Raw genomic sequence first — 20,376 nt, forward strand, 5'->3', positions numbered from 1 at the left:
AAATAAGCACTGCTGTGGGAAATAATGCAGAAACCTGTACATGTAATTCATTAATGGAAAAAAGACAACATAACCCAAACTTTCAAAAAAAGACTCAGCTTTTTATGATAAGGAGAAGTACATCATAAACACGAGAAAGCAGCTAAGGCAAACCTAAATACATATGACAGGATATAGTTCAACTACCGCTAAATTCTTCACACAGTAGCCTCCACCAGACTTGCAATTGACCTGCTACAAAAAAGTTTTATTCTTCTGTCTTCAGTCTCCACATCATTAGCGATGATATTCCAAGAGATATGATCCCTTCTTTCAATGCCTCAGAACAGCTCTGAAACCAATTCAGTCAGAAGTGAACATAAGAAGTCACTTTTACACCACATACTACCAGACAACGCTGGACAGGAACATTCCTTACACGTTCAAGGAATCTTATCAGAAAAAAGAAAGGCAAACAATTTCCTGGATATACCGTAAATAGCATCTTTGATTCTTCATGAATACCAACACAAGACACAGGATGATAATTCTGTAGAAACCACTGCCAATGCAACTTGGGTTTTTTATGACCTTGATCAAATGAATAGTTATGCGAAATCAACAGCTAGAGCTATAGGAAAGGGCACCCCTTAAACCATTCCTTTCAAAATTCAGGAATGGTCGGATGATTGACTCACAAAGACTCATTACGCTACTTACAATCTCATGAAACAAACAGGAACCATAAACTCAGTTTATTGCCTGAATAATGCCAGCCTCCTTCCTGCTCTGCTTCATCCCTGGTCCTATAGCGCAAGTAGTAGTCTTAATCTCCACAACCCCTAAAACCAAACCAATGGGGGTAAAGATATTATCTATGTTGAGTAGGATTGGCTAATGGAAAGCAAGGTAAAGCAGGAAGGGCTACCTGTTCACTTACCCGTTCATAGTTCCATTAGTGGGCACGAAGGTAGACCTAGAGGTCGACAACCCCCTTTTCAGATAGCTGATCCCTTCATATCATCAGAAAGTCCCTTCCAGTGATATATGGATATTCTAAAAACTTGTTCTTCAATGGTATACCAACTCCAAAGGACCGTCTTTGTTAACCCTAATAGCAGGATAAGAGATTTTTTCTTTTGCATAAATAGCTGCCAGCAACTTAGCTTTCTGAAGACCTTGTAACTGAATATGAATCCTAAATCAACAGGGTCCTTTCACCTCAGGAATGAAGCATTTATAGCATCAGAAAACTGTGGTATCCATCCTAAACAATTTTCTTGCACCAACTGAGAATTCTAAACAGCTTTCCTCCAACGATGTCCCTAACTGTTCGTTGCCTTCTTTTTGAATCTTCAAGATCTAGAGTTCTATATGCAAGCGCAAGCAAATATATCGCTGGATGGAGTCTCCTGCACATAAAAAATGAAATAAAGTAAGGGTGCACTTCCAAATTGCAGTATCTTTGACTTGTGTTAGCTAAATTTGATGCATCAACTTCTCCAAATCAAGTAAGTACCTATAAGGTATGCATCCATTACAATGAATCATAGCCTGTTTTTTGTGTTATTTGGTTTGAGCATATAGTTCACATTATTACTTCCATTGCATTTGATTCTAATTCATTATATCCTATATTCTTCATTTTTAATTATACCTTCCTTGTATCCTATATTGTCCATTATTAATTATTCTCTGCCAAAGATATCCCAAATTCTATAGTTATCAATTATGAAAGTTGGGTGGGGTAACATAAAAATAATCTTCAATTTCTTTCTTTTTTTCTTTTGACTAGTCGGATGAACTTTAATTATGCTTTATAGTAGCTAGGATGGGGATGACCTTATTATTTTTTGGTTGTCATAAATTAAAAGAACCAAAAAACAAACTGAAATTTGAAGAATAGCTGAAGAAAAATAAGATTCAATTTCAATCTCATTTCTCAAGCCACGTGCCAACTTGCCATATTCTTTAACACTAAAATTACCCATTCTATACATTTGGCTATTGTTCTATCAAAGTTGAAGTTGATTCCAAACAAGTTTTGAAGTAAAATATCCGTCCTAGACTATTTAGTGGGCAATCACACAACAAACAGAAACAGCTCAAGCAGTTGCTAAGGCTACATGTTAAGAACTTACTTGTCAAATTCTTCACTAGCATCAAAGCCATCCCAATATCTTTGTGATGGGACAGTCCGACCTTTCTTATCTCTGCCAAATGTTTCAACATACCAACCACCAATGTCATGCATGCCACATCGAGGCTCAAACAGCCAAAATCTGTTGAAGTAGGTTCAGAAGATCAAGGAGTACTAAGTAGGATTTCTATGAAGAGATTTCATATGGTACGTGCAAGAGACAGTAACACATGACATTTACAAATATTGATTTTGTTGATTGCATACACGTATCAACCTTAGCTTGAGAAGAATTAGTAGTTTGTATTTCTTTGGGTATCATCTTCAATGTCTTATGCACCCTAATCACAGAAGATGGAAGCTTTAGACTATTTCAGGAAGGCATTACTCAACTAACCTTGGTGGGTATTTAACTATTTATCCAAAGTGGCTGCTAATAAAACACAGCCAAAAAAAGAAACACAGCCCAAATCAAATTCACCATATTGGCCAATAAACTCAGTTATTTTCAAAAGAGAACTAATAATAACACCATTCCCAAAGCTCATAGAAACAAAAAGAACCAATAACGCTAACAACAAAAGCACCAATGCTTCTGGGTTTCAACAAAATCTGGAGAAACATATGTAGTCTAAATATCTCACTAAGTTTTCGTCTGGTGACATCAAACCTTAAAAAAAATGAACATATAATAAGGAACAAAGGACAACTACGCATGACCAAAATCACATGGTTCTTTGACTGCAGACTGAACCCAATGACAGGCAACCGAAACTTATTTACAAGCAAATATTAAAGATTATCAGTGAAACCCATTAGAACAAAAGCTCACAGCCACAAAAACATAAAGGGATTTGGAGCAAAGCAAATTTCATTTTGCAGCTTCAATATTTGGGGTGAGAGATAAACTGATTTGAGTAGTGAAAATAGTTATAACTCATCCATTATTAGGATTTAAGAAATTCCATAGCTGCCATAGCTTACTTGCTTGGGGGTAAACGGGCTCTACTGCATCTACACTCACAAACAGAAACTTCTTCTTGCACACGATACCAGTGCATGTGCTTCACCTAAAAACAAGAAGAAAAACTAAATCAATACATATTACAAATTCAGGCTGTATATTGAACCAATTTATCCAAAATAGAGCTCATCTGGCACTGTAGAATTACAATCATACAAACAGACATGGATATCACGTGAGGCAATCACCTATGGTTGACTCCAAATATAGCTCCAAAAAGTTCTTAACGTATGAATTATCTTAATGTAAATGGGAGCTTATGCAAGAGGCCAGGAGGTGACCCTAGAATGAGGGACAACTAAACATCAGTCAGGCAAATGTGGTGGATAAGATGTACACCAATGCAAAAACATTTTCCTGGCATATACGAAGCCCGCTAAAAGAAAAGAGACACCCAAATCAGCAATGATGCTGGAAAACTGAAAAGTATGTAAAAACTAGAGTAATACAAAGGATGTTGTCCATGGTCCTCAAATTTCATAGTATTTTTTTCAATCAAAAGCTATAAAGGAACAAAAATTTTATCCAATCGTGCCTGCCACAACAAAAAGCTTTTCTTCAAGTAATCTTTTCAACTGTTTGCAAATGGTTCTTGGGGGGGTGCATCATGCAACTTAGCCAATCAAAAGGTGCATCCTCTAATGATATGCATCCGTAGATGCAACAAGCAACTATATCAAATTTAGTACCTTCAGCGATATTACATCAGTATATAAAGTATGCAAGGTCATTGGACACCCTAGCATTTCTCCATTAGAGGTTAAAAGGAAACCAAGAGATAGTTCTCATTGTCAACAATACCAATTCAGTTGTAGATCTAATCATATTCAATCAGTTGGAAATGATTTAAAATATCTATCACGCAGCATATGCAAGAAACCACTATCATGCAGGGACTACGATCTACCTTTGCTCTGACAGAAAATGAAACAGAAACAAGAGAGAATTGTAATAATATCAGATAAGACTAAAACTTGGCAAGGATGAAAGTTAAAAACATAATAACTGAAGGGAACCAGTTTTACAAACCAGCAATGTTCTGTGCTTCATAATCACATGGGTTTTTGTACCATTGCTATCATATACAAAGCAAGACCCTTCATCTGGGCTAGTCCCCAGTCCAATTATAGTTCCCAATGGAATCTTTGATCCAACTGCACCACCAGAAAACTGATCTGTGGAGAACTCATCGGTAATATGCATGGATGGATCTTCATGTGAGCTAAGAAATACATGTATCTGATCTTGAGCCTCTTCATTCTGTATATCATCGCAATGACTTTTAGGAGGCACTCTAGTGGCCACAGCAACCACTCTTCTAGATACATGCAACTCTAGATTTTTATATGCATCTGAAGTGTGCTCGGTAACATTCCGTGATTGCATCAAAGGAGTTCCAAAATCATCCACGCCTTCAGAGCTCATGTGGCTGCCCATATTCTGAAAGGTTGGACAGATGCCCAAATCTATAGATGCAAACGAAGTTAATTTTTCATTACTGGCAAAAGATATTTCAGGAATCCTATTGACCAGGCAGACCATCCCAAAAAGATCACGCCCTGAAACCAAGTGCAAAACCTCAGGAGTTTCATAGACAGACCTCTCCTCAGCTTCAAAGCGGTCAGGAAGAAGATCCATTGACTCAATTATTGGGCCATAGAACGCTGCATGTATGGCTGAATAAAAATCCCTTTCAAGCACATCAAAATAGCCTGTTCCAAGAACCACCTTCTTCTCTGACACTATATCATTTATAGCATATCTATACCACTTTAACCATTCAACAACTTCCATCTGCTTAAATGTTGTTATATGGGATCTATATGTTGATAACCTTGTTCCTTGTCTCGAATGTTTCTGCAAAAGCCTTCTCTGCCATAACAGATACCCGTCATAATGGGCCCTCTTCTCAGAATCTGAAAGAATCTGCAATCCATTATTGATTATTCTGTGAGGTCAGAATACCCTGTAATGTCAAAGCATACCACAAAAACTGAACATTACCATTACCCACTATAAATGCACATTCCAGCACATATAACACTTCAGTTTAGAACTTCCTCTAGCAAACATAGACTCCTACAGTCCTACTGACAATACCATTACCCACAGTCACAGAAATGTGTACATGACCGTATAAACATATTATCAGTATCAAAAGATATTCCGGCTAGACGCTCATCCAAATATATCAGTTCTTTGAAGCAAGAAACAAGCACTACTTTCAATTTACTATTATACTCAGATACTACAAGCCAATAGAGGACAGAAGATAAGATATTCAACTTAGCCCTTCCAATTCATTCCCTTTCATCATGTCAAAAGATTGGATTTAAGCTCCTTACAAGGCCAGCCTAATCACTAGCAAAGCACTCCGTACCTATAATCAGCATTCAGTAAAAATTCAATTTCCAAATCAATATACTACGAAGCCAAAACAATTCGATGATTCGTTCTACTCTAGAAACTCAAATTCAGCTACAAATCACAAAAAAAAATTGAAAAACAAACACATTCAACAATACATTTATGATAGATAACCAGATTAGACTACTAGAGCTGAGAGAACAGCACCTCATAGGCCGCAAGGATTTGCACGAACCGCTGAGAAGCAGCCGAATCGTTCTTCGACTCGACGAGGTCAGGGTGAGTTTCTTTAGCCAATTTTCGAAATGAAGCTTTGATTTCGGCGAACGAGCTGGTCTCCGATACTCCTAAGAGATCGTACGCGTTCTCGCCCGGGTACTCAGTCCGAGACGACTCAGTGCCGCTGCTGAACCACCGAGTTCCACGAATCGGATACAAGCACTTAGTATTGCTGTAATTTAGTTGAGCTGAGATTTTAGAAATTCGTCGGCGAAGATAGTCCCCGGCAACGGCGGCGAGAGAAGCCATTTTCTTTCTTCCTCTTCTTTTTTTTTTTTTTTTTTTTTTGGGTTTTCGGAATATTTGGAAATTATGATGCAATCGGGAGGTTGGAGTCTGACGTGGCGACAAACAGTGAAGGATACTTATTACTACGAGATTTGCTACAATGCATTCTACCACCCATCTCTCCACCATCTTTCCTCTTTCAACTTCTTGATTTTTCAAAAAAAATACAAGAGGGAGGAGATGGTGGGAAGATGGGTGAAAGAATGCAAAAAAGCATTTGCCTATTACTTACAATAGAGAGGGCGGAGGAATAGGATCGTGGATTTGTGATCTCGGATGCTAGAAGCCTAGAATACATTCCCCTCACCATCTCCCCAACATCGTCCCTTTTTCAACATTTTGATTTTTTTTTTTTTTAAAAGAAAAATAGCATTTGCCTTTGTGATTGGTTTGTGCACCGGCACTAGGGGTGGGAATCGGTCAAAACGGTCCGATTTTAGCTCTTATCGGTTATTAACCGATAATTTTCGGTTAAACGGTTTCTTAACCGATAAGAATTTTAACCGAAATTATCGGTTATAACAGTACACGGTTAAACGGTTCGGTTAAACCGGTTAACCAATTATAAATCTCACTTTATTCAGTGTTCTTTACTTCTCTAACTCCCAAGCACCAAAAGGCAAAAACTCTTCCCTGAATGAAATCATTGATGCTAAAAAGAGACGTATGTGAGAGCAGATGGGGGCGGATGTTGCGAGAACTAGAAAGAGAAAAATAATAATAATAATAGGGAAGAAACCCATTCTCCTACAATGGTGAGAAGGAAAAGAAAGAAAAACAATGAGGAAGAAAGAGTCTGCTGCGTGGGAGGAGGAGAAAAAAAAAAGAAAAGAAATATGTGGCGTGGGAATTGGGAAGAGAAGGAAAATAAGGAAAAACAATGAAGAAGAAAGAGTCTGTTGTGTGGGAGGAGGAGAAAAAGAAAAGAAAAGAAATATGTGGCGTGGGAATTGGGAAAAAAAATGGTGAGAAGGAAAATAAAGAAAAACAAAGGAAGAAAGAGTCTATAGCCCAACCACGAGGATTTGAGCCTTGTGCTCTAGTTCCCTACCAACTGAACTAGACTAGTTTTGTTACTAGTCTTCCCCCATACCGGTTCTTATCGGTTAAAACGGTTAATCGATAACAAATGGTTAACCGAACCGAACCGATAAGAATTTCGGTACAACATTTTTAACCAATAAGAATATCGGTTAAACAGTTACGGTTAATATCGGTTCGGTCGAAGCCGGTAGACGGCCGGTTAAACAGTAACGGTTAATTTGCCCACCCCTAACCGGCACAGTACATTTTATTTGAACAATTTCCTTTGAATGAGCAGCAGTCTAAATTATAACAATAAATACTTTTTTAAAAAAAAAATTGGTCATTAGAGGAACAAAATCATGAAGAATATGTAGTTAATTATAGTGATTGCGTTTTTTTTTTTTTTTTTTAGGGACAAAAATAGTTTGGGATCTTCTCCTATTGGATGGAAAATTGGAGATTCTCAAATTGTCAATCTTAGTCATTTAATATTATACAACGGTTCACAAGCTGTCATGTGTCCCACTAAAGTTTAAATAATAAAATATTAATTAATTTTTAAAAAGAAAATAAAAATTAAAAAAATTAAATTAAATTAAATAATAAAAATATATGGGGTGGCTGACCTCAGCTAAAAACCCAGGGGTGGCGGATCCCCTCCTATTGGATGAAAAATTGAAGATTCTCTAATTGTCAATCTTAGCCATTCAATATTATACAATGGTTCACAGGCTGCCACTTGCCCCACTGGCCAAAGCCGCCCCCAACTTGGCCCTTGGGGGTGGCCGAAGCCACCCTTGGGTTTTCAACTGGAGTGGCCGACCACCCATATGTTTTTATTATTTTATTTAAATTTTCTATTATTTTAATTTTAATTTTTTTTAAAAAAGTTAAATAAAATTTTATTAATTAAAATTTAGTAGAACAGGTGGTAGTTTGTGAGCCATTACATGATATTGAATGGCCAAGATTAACAATTTGAGAATTTTTAATTTTTCCTCCAATGAGAGGGGATCCTGATTCGACAAAAATACTACGTTATTATAACTAATTGAATATTTTTCAATTTAAATAAAATGAAGAAGATCTTAATTACCAACGAGATAGTTTAACCATCTTTTATGGCCGGTTTGAGTCGGCCAAAACACATTCTTTGGCCACGTAAAGTGGTTCGACCACGCCATCATCATAGTCACTCAAGCCATCCTTTTGTAATATTTTTCTTTCTTTAATTTACTTGTCACACTTTGGGTCATTTGAAATAAACAACTCTAATAACATATATTGCTTGGGATATCAATCCAATATTGGTATCATTATCGTAGAGTGCATGAAATTTGAAAAGTGTCGCATCCTGATTGAGTGATTGTGATTGACGGGGAAGCAGAATCAATATTTTAGTTCACACAAGGGACAAAAATTAAAAGACAGAACTGAACAATAATTAATTAAAAACTAAAGAATATAACTAACAAAATAAATAAATAAAATGAATTATCATTTAAAAAATATAACTTATAATTTTTTTTCATACCTCCCGTCAAATTTTTCATTTTTCCTTTAACAAGTTTCATGAATTAAGGCCACCGATCCTCTCTAATCCTTGAAGGATTGGATATTAAGGACATGACTCATTTGTAGTCTTAAAATTTTTTTAGATAAATCTCAACCGTGATCTGAATACTCTCTCATCCTTAAAAGACGGGAGAGTATCTGGATCCCTGTACCCTTTGCTTTCTAGAATAATGTTAAGACATCTCACTCGAAGATGATGTTAGAATCAGATCACATGTCATATTTAAGGTCTTGTACCTGGTGCAGTAAATCCAATCTAGACCATTAATGGAAAATGAATGGGTTGGGTGCTTTGGGGGTGGCGCCTTGGCAGAACCAGCCCCAAAGCTGCCAAGCCAAGCCACCCATTTCTTATTAATGGCCTAGTCCAAGGGGAGATTTGGGCCACTTTCAACACTTCTTAGTGAATACTGATCTTAATGGCTTCATGTGGAATATGACCAAGTTAGTTATATTTGAAAAGTTTTTTTTATTTTTTTATTTTTTGAATGGACAAAAATATTTCTTTATTATAATCAATTAAATATTTTTCAATTCAAATGAACCGAAGAGAATCTAATTTGTTTTCACATAAATGTGATTCATGAACATGAGCACAGGAGAAGCCGCCACAGCTCTTCTAGCTGTACAACTAGCTTCTTTCGAGGGTAACTCTTCTCTTTTGTTGGAAGGTGACTCATTAACAGCTATATAGGATTAAAAACGAGACTTCACCTCTATCAAATTTAACTTTACCCTATGAAAAATCTTCATTCCACCCGTTCCCACACTTTACACGGAAAAAGTTGACCCAAATGGCCCAAAAAGTGCTCATGGACGCGACTTGAAAAAACCAAAAACAAAAAGTGCTCATGGTCATGGACCCTATATGTCAATAACATGAGAAGCAATAATATAGAGTACTGATCATAGAACAGAGTAGAACCAACTGTCATAGAATGATTTCAAGGAAGAAATTGCTTCAATGATTGGGTAATGTAGGGCCCCAAATTACACACAAAATTCAACGGTAACTGAGTTGTGAAGTGCGGTTGAAGTTTCTATTGGATGAAAGAACTTGTAGCTATAGAACTAAGATGTGAAGCAAACAAACAACTAGGATCTAAAACAAGGAATCTTATGCAACCTTAATTCAGTACTGCCCTAAAAAGATATGCCCCGTTCGTAGTTGTTGCACTAGAGTGTAGGCTTCAACCTCGATGGCTGCATGTCCTTTGGAGGAGAGAGACTACAAATTTGATTTTTATTTCATAATTATTTTAAGGATGACTTTCTTTTCTTTTCTTTTTTATTTAGAGGAAATTTTTTTCAATCTACTTTAATGAGTTTTAAGTGCTATTTCTTACATGTTTTATTTAATATTATTAACGGTTATTTATTGGCACTCTATTAACCTAAAAATCTAAACATTAATTTTTTAAAAACTCAAATTTATTATATGAGGTTGAAAGAAATTTTCTTCAAACCAATTTTAAAAACAATTGTGTCATTATATATTAGGATGTGTGATGAGGTAACACTTCAACCGACTTTTGAATTAGTTGTTGTAAAAAAAAAGGTGTTAAGAGGTGTGTCATTATTGGTAAATTGTATTTATTAACATTTTGTTTTATGTTTTAAAGTAAATCGGTTAGAAACTACGTCTTATGAAGTGGAGGTCACTAGTTCGAATCTCCCTTTCCCCCTCTTGTGTGGACATATCAAAAAAATAATAATAATAATAAGTTATGACCCATGCAGCTCGGTGTCTTTGGTAATCATGATAGAATAATGGCCAAATATACTTGTTTAGCATACTCATGGTTTTTCGGACTACTTTATCTCACACGTGAAGAAATCAATCTCCAAAAAAATTAATCAGTCAAATTATCCGACAATTACCCACTACAAGTCTACAAGTATATGAATATCCAAGTTGAAACGATTATGAGTAACGGTTGAGATGGCCAAGTTGGTCTAAGGCTCTCAACATTGAGTAAGTGCTCATGGAAAATTTCATTAATTATAATGAAAAAAATAAGATCCATCTTTTTTTTTTTTTTTTTTCTCAGATTAACACCAATGACGAAAAAATTGCCAATGTCCCCATGACGTAAATACCTTTAAAAAAAAAAAAAAAAAAAAGGTGTGAAATTTATTTTTATTTTTTTCTTAAAGAGAACCTCTTTTTTTTTTTTTCAAATTGATTAGAATATTTTTGTCCTGTTGAAAAACTTTACGTTCATTTTGTGATTATATTGGTCTTCGAAGATTGTCAATTTTTTTTTTTTTGTAGTTTAATAGGAACATTGTCTTAATTAAAAGCTTAGAATATTATCAATTGAATGGTAATTTGAGGGGATATGTAGACTTTTTTTCTCTTTTTTTTGTAAAGTAATTTGCTTGTTACAACCGAAAAAGTAACCAGTACTCTATAACTAAAATACGACTATCAATCCAACAACCGGTAGTTCCTATCGGATTTGGTTTAGGTGCAATAAAAAAGACTACAAGAGGTTTTTATTTTTTATTTTTTGATAATTTCTAAATGGTCAAGATTTAATTTTACTAAATTTTTCTTATGAAATTTTGAAATTAAATTTGAACCGTTCTTTTTTTAATTTATTTTGTTATTTTTTATATATATAGTGCTTGAGCCAAATCCGTTCATATCATGCTTTTTGTTGCCAACTTACAGTGATTTGTGTGCCTTAACAAAGGAGGAGAACCATATCCGCAAGAATGCAAACTTCAGAATACAGACAATATGGATTGCATAAACAAGCTTCTAGAGACAAAGACAAGAAAATTGGTTTGTTCTCTGGTTCCCTAGTCGAGAATAAACTAGAGCTGAATGAATGATAAGGACCTTAATTTCCACCATAAGAAACAAACTCCATAGACATACAAATATCTTAATTAGAGAGATTCAAATAATTCGTATAGTAATAAAAAATATTAATGTAATATAAAAAGTGAAAAAAAAAAAATTAGAATGTTTTGAAATTTACTAGGAAATGGCACATCTCGATAGAGTCTCTTATAAAAAAGGAGCACACCCCGACATTGGAGACTCTTCTCCGTAGCTCTTTTTACTATTCTGCGGTCACCGATCCGATCGACCATGAAAAAATTTATTTTAACAATATTATTTCGTGATAATCTTGTTTGTAAATCTACTGCATCGCGACACGGTAGAAGCTGGTAGGAAGCTGGCAGTGGCAGGAAATGGAAGACACGAATATTAATAAGCACATGTAGCACTAGCAGGCGGGTTGGAAACTTGGAAGCAGTACTCCTGGCTACCATGAATCTTTTGTCCAACCTAACGGAGACAATTAGGAAATTCAATTGAAAGCTAATTGGACCACAATTCATCATACCTTTTTTTTTTTTTTTTTTTTTTTTTTTTTTTTTTTAATTCTGTATTATAATTCTCCTGCTTTTTTAAAAAATAAAAATAAATAAATAAATAAATCAATTATATATGTCTGTGTTATAAACCTCATATCGAGCAATCGAGGTATCTCGATTCTCAGCCATGCAATGGACTCACATGGACCCGTCTAATGGTCATCTATTTGGAATCATTCAGTAACTTCAACCATATTTTCCGGACACAACATACCGATTTTCTGAGGATTTTAGTTTTATAAAGGAATACGACAAATGTGGAAGTCGATCTTTTCTATTAAAAATAGATCCTGAAAATACCTTGTGAGTAACACACATCAGGATTCAGGCTTGACAAGATCAGAATAACCTTCAAATATTATGATATTACAACCATAACCGGCGGGCCGTCCAATCTACGTAGCGTGCTCACATGAGTCACATGGGGAAGACGATCGTTTCTTCTTCGATCAGGACACAACGTAGATGCGCCCACCTGGTGGTAGGCATTAGCTAGGGAAATAAATTTTAGAGTAATATTTTTTTAGTAAAATGTTAGGAAAACGCTACATTTTATTTTTCAATTATTTTTTTTATTTTTTATTTTTTAAAATTATCATTAAATCTGTAGGCTCATATATCAAATTGTTATTTTAAAAAGTTGGAGAATTAAAGAAAGATCAGAAAAAAAAAAAAATGTATAGCAAATGTGATCGGTATACGACATGATGATATGAAAGTCTTTGAATAATTATTTATTTAAAATAAATTAATAATTAATTTTTACTGTGATATTATCTTAATTGAGTGGTAATCATATATTAGTATATTAAATAAAATTACTCTAAATTTTAATGTCTAAGGCCATGTTTTAAGTGAGGCTTTTTTTTTTAAATATTTAAATAATTATTATTTTAAGTCTATAATATATTTTTATTTAAATTACACTATAACTTGTATTATTGTTCATCTTTCTTTATTTTTATGTCTTGGAAAGCAAAGTTGTAAAAAACATTTAAGTTATATTAAGGTTTGATTTTATGGAGTAATTAAAGTTTAATACTTATTTTTTACATCACATCAATAACTTTTTATTATAATTTAAATAACATAATCACTATAAACAAATTTTTTTTTTCATACAAATTTTATTTTTATTTTTTTATACAAAATATTCGTATTTTTTCCCATTAATCAAATTTACTATAATTTTAGGTTTTTTTTTTTTTTTTTTAAAAGGCCAATAAAAAACATAGCCAATATAGCCCTAGAAAAAAAAGGCTTACATTTTTTTGGACTATTAGCACTCTACTTTCCGCCGCCCTGACATTTAGCAGTAGTATACTATGGCCACTGCCAACCGCTAAGATTGTGACTTATGCAGGTTCGCTCTTCATAGGCCTTCCTGTGTGAATAGAAAGTTGATGAAAGCTAACGTTCTGCGTGTTCTTTTAAGGCCACCTGTTCTGTTCACACTGTTCAAGGATTGAGTGTTTATGTCGCGGAAGAAATAATCGACTCTTGGCATTAACGATCCTCCAATCACGCCGTCCAAAGAGTCCACGTGATTCACTGCCCAACGGCGACATAATTTTGGAACTCCGTAATGGAATAAAACCCGTGAGATAGTTTCAGGCACTATTTAAGGGAGGGTGAAGGGAGGGTGGGTTAGTTGGTGGGTAAACCCCCGAGAAATCACTCTCTCACCAACCAGGATAGAATTTTAATCACTACGGACAGATACCCGTGAACCAAAAAAACACGTAAAATTAAATTATTCATTGAAACTAAGCACCGTTCAACCGTTCATGATATTCCTTGTCGGATAAATATCGTTCATGAAATTTAGAGTTATCTGAACAAAGTTGGGTGTCGAGAAATGCTGAAAGTTGGGGTCAAAAAATGCTAAGAGTCAATATTTCTTTTATATTTGATTTATTTTATCTTATAAATTAATCATTAGATTTATAAATTTATGTTAACTTTACTTAAGTTAATAGTAAATTTCACAAATTTAATGATATATCTATTTAATTTATAAAAAATTATAAATCAAATATAAAAAGAACTTATTAACTCCTAACATTTTTTTTAAAACATACCTCATCAATAAGTGCGAGTAAGGCAAAACATGAATGTGAGTGAGAAATCCATATCGAGGTCAAATTATATAAAAAAGGGTTGATGTAAACTTTTAAGCATAAATATATAAAATTTGTTATTTTAATATATATATATATATATATATATATATATTTTCTATTCAAAAATAGTAGGACATGGAGATTAATTGTGGCTATTTTACCTGCGCGTGACCATAATAGCACTTATTCGTTGAGTCGCACAGGAGGAGCTTGGACGGTAAAAGTCGTAAGCGCTCTCTCAAGTCCGACTAAGCTATAGCCTGACCCAGCCCCACTAGAACATCAATAAAAACTAAGGTGATTAATACTAATTAATAATTAGGCATATGTGTGAATTCTATATTGCAGAGATTCAAACCCACGCTCTTGTACATGCTTAACCACTTTGGAGATTTTTTTAGACCATTGAACCACCACCGATATTGAGTAATGTTATATACTTATTCTCATCCTACCCTTATATTATTGGATTGATTATACTCATCAAGCTTAAATTAGTGTTTATTCAAAAAAAAAAGAAAAAAAAAAAAGGTTAGTGAGCATTGTCATATCAACCTAATCATATAGGATTGAAACAAGAGATAAGAATTCAGAAATACACTATAACATAAAATCTTAAAATTTGTTTAAACTTGAGATCTCTTAGATTTAACAGTATTTTTTTTTAAGAGATAAGAGATAAATGAGAGATAAAAGAATATCTATAAAATACTTTAAAAAATAAAAGATGATAATTAATGTGAGAGGAAAAAATAGCACTCCTCTCTAAAACTTTCTACTATTATATAGGGTCTAAAGTGTAAAATCGCACAATGGGGTATAGGATTCGATTCACATTGAGGTTGATGATAAAAGACTAGGGGTTGGTGTTCTTTTATCTGCAAAATTAAAGCTAGGAAAAATGGAACACTGGGTCTGTACAGAGATGGAAAAAAGCTAGACGACACGTGATGAAAGCTGTTTGTTTCCTCTGATCCTCTCTTTTTCCCTTTTGTCTTAACGTAATCATTCAAAGAACCAAACAAGCAGCCACCGTCTACACTCTCTCTCATGCATGATTTCGTTCACTCTCGTTCCTTTTCGCACTTATTATATTAATACATAAAGAGTTGCAAACGCTTCTCTCTCTTTCCTGGTGTCTCTCTGTCTCAGGGATTGAAGAAAAAGTAGCTAAAGAAGATGAAGACGTTTAAGTCTCTCATGCTTGTTGTGCTCCTGGGACTCTGCCACGTGTCCACGGCAACGGTGGAGAAGAAATCCGACCAACGGAGATCGACTTACATTGTTCACATGGCCAAATCCGAAATGCCGGCGAGTTTCGAGCACCACTCGCACTGGTACGACTCGTCACTCAAGTCGGTATCCGGCTCCGCCGAAATGTTATACACCTACGACAATGCCATCCACGGCTTCTCCACGAGATTGACGACCGAGGAAGCCCTGTTGCTGGAAAACCAATCCGGAGTTCTCTTCGTGTCGCCTGAACTGAAGTACGAGCTACACACGACTCGCACCCCTCAGTTCCTCGGGCTCGACAAAAGCTCCGCTTTGTCCCCCGAGGCCAACTCAGCGAGTGAGATCGTTGTCGGAGTCTTAGACACCGGTGTTTGGCCCGAGAGCAAGAGCTTCGACGACACTGGGCTGGGACCCGTACCCAGTAACTGGAAAGGCGCGTGCGAAACAGGTACCAATTTCACTTCCTCCAACTGCAATCGCAAACTAATCGGCGCGAGGTACTTCGCGAAAGGCTACGAGGCTGCGCTAGGTCCAATCGATACAAGCAAAGAGTCGAGATCTCCCAGAGACGACGACGGCCATGGCACTCACACTGCAAGCACCGCAGCTGGCTCGGCTGTAGAAGACGCCAGCCTATTCGGCTACGCGACAGGAACAGCGCGCGGGATGGCCCCGAGCGCGAGAGTCGCCGTCTACAAGGTCTGCTGGATGGGAGGCTGTTTTAGCTCCGATATTATTGCGGCCATGGACAAGGCCATTGAAGACAACGTCAACGTCCTCTCCATGTCCCTCGGCGGTGGAATGTCCGACTATTACAAAGACAACGTAGCAGTCGGAGCTTTTGCGGCGATGGAGAAGGGAATCCTAGTCTCTTGCTCGGCCGGAAACGCGGGCCCCAACTCGTATAGTTTAACCAACCTGGCACCGTGGATCACAACCGTAGGTGCGGGGACACTAGATCGTGATTTTCCGGCTTCCATCAGCCTTGGCAACGGCAAAAACTACTCCGGCGTTTCACTCTACAGTGGAAACCCTTTGCCCGGAACGTTAACGCCGTTTATTTACGCCGGTAACGCGAGCAATACCACCGTTGGGAACTTGTGCATGATGGGTGCTTTGACGCCCGAGAAAGTCGCAGGCAAGATCGTGTTGTGTGACCGAGGCCAGAACGCCAGGGTTCAGAAAGGAGCTGTGGTGAAAGCAGCCGGTGGTATTGGCATGGTTTTGTCTAACACCGACGCAAACGGCGAGGAGCTGGTGGCTGATGCTCATCTTTTACCTGCCGCGGCGGTGGGTGAGAAAAATGGTGACGCCATAAAGAGTTACTTGGTTTCGGATCCAAATCCGACGGCCACGATTCAGTTCGAAGGGACCAAGGTTAGGATCCAGCCTTCTCCCGTTGTCGCGGCGTTTAGCTCGAGGGGGCCGAACACCGTCACCGCGGAGATACTGAAACCGGACATCATCGCGCCAGGTGTCAACATCCTAGCGGGATGGTCTGGGATTGTGGGCCCCACCGGATTAAGCACGGACTCCCGGCGCGTGCCATTCAACATTATTTCGGGAACGTCGATGTCTTGCCCACACGTGAGTGGGCTCGCCGCGCTTATCAAGGCGGCTCATCCGGACTGGAGCCCCGCGGCGATTCGGTCGGCGCTCATGACCACAGCGTACACGGCGTACAAGAACGGCGCAAAATTACAAGACGCAGCCACTGGCAAACCAGCCACCCCGTTCGATTACGGCTCTGGACACGTGGACCCCGTAGCGGCGCTTAATCCGGGGCTTGTCTACGATCTGACGGCGGATGACTACCTAAACTTCCTCTGCGCGTTGAATTATTCCGATTTGCAAATCAGAAGCCTGGCCAAGAGAAATTTCACGTGCGACACTAGTAAGAAATACAGTGTGACAGATCTTAATTACCCTTCATTTTCTGTGGTTTTTAATACTGGTCGAACTGGCGTGGTTAAGTACACGCGGACTCTTACAAATGTGGGCGCACCGGGGACGTATAAAGCGTCTGTATCATCAGCGATCCCCTTGGTAAAGATTAGCGTTGTGCCAGAGTCGTTGAGTTTCGCTGAGATCAACGACAAGAAATCCTACACCGTCACATTCACTGCCACGGGTACTTTGCCGGATACGGGTAGCTTTACACGTCTGGAGTGGTCGGACGGGAAGCACATTGTGGCGAGTCCGATAGCTATCGGCACGGGTGAATCGGAGTAGAAGAGAGACAGAATTAATAAGGTTTGATTAGTGACGCACTCAAAGGGTGTGAATTGATTTCTTATGTTTTTTTAAGTTTGAGGAAGCTTTAATGTTATTGTTTAAGATTGGAAGTTGGACCAAGTGTTTGATGTTGTTCCCCGAGACAGAATATAAGAAACCTTATTGGAATGGGATGGGGGATGATTTCTTTGTCGTTGTACACTTGTACAGTTCGATCTCGATAATATGTATGCATATTAGCATATATGCTATGCCTAGTGAGTTAATTGAATATTCTGGCTTTCTTAATTCTTATTAAATATTGACATTTTCTTCTAAATATAAATAATTCTGCAATCACATTACATATTACATGTGAGTGAACGTAATGATCAATTTTTTTGCTTTTGTGAACCAAACAGCAATTGCCTCTCCCAATATTCCAACCGTCTCCTTATCTCCACTTAGAACAGTTTCAATGATAAGCATTGCACATGGCTCTTACAACACCATTGTTTGGTTGCGGCCATAGTCATCGAAGGGAAACTACCCTAATTGTGTTGAGCTCTAGCCAGATTACTTGTTCCGCAATTAAACTTGTATCCACTATAAGAATTTGATTGAAATGCTTGATCTTAAAAGGAAGGGAAATCAGGTCAAGTTTTCCTTTTGTGTGTGTTTTTATCATTTGGGCCGTTGTACGAGTTTTTTTTGGGAGACAGAATTAGCTTTCCCATGACAGGCTTCCGATGCTAAGCGGATTAAAAGAAATCCATAAAGAGGCTGACACGGATCGGCCTGCCTCTAGCCACTGGCCTTGGGCTAAAAATGGGGAGATGAGAAGATTTAGCTTAAAAATTGGTGAGCTAGTAAATGTTACAACAACAAAAAATCCTACTTTTGACTTTTGATAAGATCACGTGGACATTACTTTAAAATGTAAGTGCTTTGAAAAATAAAAATAAAAAATTTAAATTAAAATAATGAAAATAAAAAGTAGAAAGTAAAATGTAAATAGGTAGTTAAAATATATATTTTTAATTTTTTTTTTTTCTTTTTTTTTCTCTCCTCAGGCCCATGAGTCATGACCGTGGAAAGGAAGCTATGATCCAAATCCTATCCTGGGTCTCCCAATGACTTTTTCTACGTTGTGATACATGCTTGTTACCCAGGAGATGCCACGTGGAGACTAAGTCATGGTAGTTTGACACGTATGTCAAACGTGGAGAAGCTACGCACAGAGCACGAGAGCGTGTCATCATTATAAGAAACCACGCATGAAGAGCTCAAAGCCAAACAACAGAGAGCAAAAATTCGTAAGGAAGAAACGGAAAGGAAAGAATAATGGAGAAGAATCAGGAACAGAAGGAGAGAAAGCCAGAAAGTGTAGAGAAGGGAAAGTTAGAAGGGCTTCCTATGGAGGACAGCCCCTATTTGCAGCACAAGGACCTGGAAGATTACAAGCGCCAGGGTTATGGAACCGAAGGCCATCTCCAGCCCAAGCCTGGTCGCGGCGCCGGCTCCACTGATGCCCCCACACTTTCTGGTGCCGCTGTCTCCTCTGAAGCTGATGCTGCTGCCACTGATCCCATTAAACGCCAAGGGCCGGAGACCCATAACTTCATATTGTAGGCTTAAGTGAATGCAGTTTGCTGCAATTATTCTACCATATTAGAGTATTAGTTTAATTAATTAATTGCTTTTTTATCAGTGTAACGGTATAAGTGGTGCCAACTGCCAAGGTTATGATTTCGACCATTGTTTGATCATTTACCTTTTATTTCAATCAAATTTTGAAAATAAAATGTGAAATATTCGAAATTATAAGAAAGTAGAGTATAATTTTTTATTTCTTAAACTAATATTGCCTCCTACTTGTATAGCATAAATCACAATTTTTTCTTCAGGGAAAACATAGTGTGCTGCAAATTCTGAACAATATTATGAATAAAAAATGTGTAGCAGCAGAAGAGATGAAAGAAGAAAAAAAAAAGTTCAAATATATATTTAAATAAATTTTTGGGTAAATAACATGCGTTTACAGTTTTTTAAGGTTTTACAAAATGGGGATTTTTCAGTTTTATTTTTTAGGTTTAATTTTTTTTTTTTTCTTTCTAATTTTTAGGACACGTGTATTTTTATATGGTGAAAAATACAAGTTGGTCTTTTTCCGTAGGTGTCTGGTTGGGCTTTTTTGGCCAAGTACCACAAGTGAGAAAAAAAAATAAATAAATAAAAAACTGCAAACCTGCAATCCTTATAAAAACAGTTTTTGACTGTTGAAACAACATTTACGAATTTGCTGATGGTAGGGCAGTGCAACACATCGTAAAGGTATGGCCCATGGGCTATGGTGGCAGTGTTCCTAGTCGAAGCCGTAAATAAAGAGAGTTGGCCTACAAGGCAAACGCTGAGGCATTCAAAGAGGAGTTGCGCGGGCCATCTTGCTAGAAAGGGGTGGATCCACGGAAGGCACACTGTACACTCTGGGAGTGGGGGTTAAACGGCGCAGCTTAATAAAAAATAAATAAATAAAGGAAAAAGAAAAAGAAATAAATAAGACACACACATGAGTGGCATCTACGTGAGTCATGATATCCATGCCATGATTGATACGAGGTGAAAAATATCCATGCCAAATACGTAAACATGCATCAAGTGTACAAGTGATAAGCATAATATGTCATGTCATGCTCAGAATTATAAGGGACATTCATGATGTGTCACGCTCA

General features: G+C 37.1%; 3 protein-coding genes across 5 annotated transcripts; 2 read left to right on the forward strand and 1 right to left on the reverse strand.

The window, feature by feature from the left end:
• Nucleotides 1-20: 20 nt before the first annotated feature.
• LOC132186393 (Chaperone DnaJ-domain superfamily protein) lies at nucleotides 21-6,223 on the reverse strand. Of its 3 annotated transcripts, none has more exons than XM_059600352.2 (7): nucleotides 5,718-6,223; nucleotides 4,173-5,069; nucleotides 3,104-3,189; nucleotides 2,121-2,261; nucleotides 920-1,391; nucleotides 700-821; nucleotides 21-331 (listed from the first exon to the last, which is right to left on the reverse strand). In XM_059600352.2, the coding sequence occupies exons 1-5, from the start codon at nucleotides 6,204-6,206 to the stop codon at nucleotides 1,247-1,249; spliced, it is 1,758 nt and encodes a 585-aa protein (XP_059456335.1). In that variant the 5' UTR covers nucleotides 6,207-6,223; the 3' UTR covers nucleotides 21-331; nucleotides 700-821; nucleotides 920-1,246. The 3 variants fall into 3 exon arrangements, with proteins under 3 accessions (XP_059456335.1, XP_059456334.1, XP_059456333.1); XM_059600351.2 differs by having other exon boundaries at nucleotides 473-821; XM_059600350.2 differs by having other exon boundaries at nucleotides 21-821.
• Nucleotides 6,224-15,064: 8,841 nt separating this feature from the next.
• On the forward strand, nucleotides 15,065-17,860 carry ARA12 (Subtilase family protein). Its single transcript, XM_059600169.2, has one exon. The coding sequence runs from the start codon at nucleotides 15,374-15,376 to the stop codon at nucleotides 17,660-17,662; it is 2,289 nt and encodes a 762-aa protein (XP_059456152.2). The 5' UTR covers nucleotides 15,065-15,373; the 3' UTR covers nucleotides 17,663-17,860.
• Nucleotides 17,861-18,732: 872 nt separating this feature from the next.
• Nucleotides 18,733-19,449, forward strand: LOC132186276 (uncharacterized). The gene has a single exon (XM_059600170.2). It carries the CDS (start codon nucleotides 18,989-18,991, stop codon nucleotides 19,274-19,276), a length of 288 nt encoding a protein of 95 aa, XP_059456153.2. The 5' UTR covers nucleotides 18,733-18,988; the 3' UTR covers nucleotides 19,277-19,449.
• Nucleotides 19,450-20,376: the final 927 nt, after the last annotated feature.

Source organism: Corylus avellana, chromosome 6 (assembly GCF_965113065.1).
Source record: "Corylus avellana chromosome 6, dhCorAvel1.hap1.2, whole genome shotgun sequence".
Lineage (NCBI taxonomy): Eukaryota > Viridiplantae > Streptophyta > Magnoliopsida > Fagales > Betulaceae > Corylus > Corylus avellana.

Excerpts from the sequence above, each read along its gene's own strand:
- LOC132186393 (XM_059600352.2), bottom strand. The coding sequence starts at position 6,206 with ATGGTGGAGAGATGGGTGGTAGAATGCATTGTAGCAAATCTCGTAGTA. Across the intron at positions 5,070-5,717 it reads AAATCCTTGCGGCCTATGAG|ATTCTTTCAGATTCTGAGAA; the intron begins GTGCTGTTCTCT and ends AATGGATTGCAG. Across the intron at positions 3,190-4,172 it reads TGAAGCACAGAACATTGCTG|GTGAAGCACATGCACTGGTA; the intron begins GTTTGTAAAACT and ends TCTTGTTTTTAG.
- ARA12 (XM_059600169.2), top strand. The coding sequence starts at position 15,374 with ATGAAGACGTTTAAGTCTCTCATGCTTGTTGTGCTCCTGGGACTCTGC.
- LOC132186276 (XM_059600170.2), top strand. The coding sequence starts at position 18,989 with ATGGAGAAGAATCAGGAACAGAAGGAGAGAAAGCCAGAAAGTGTAGAG.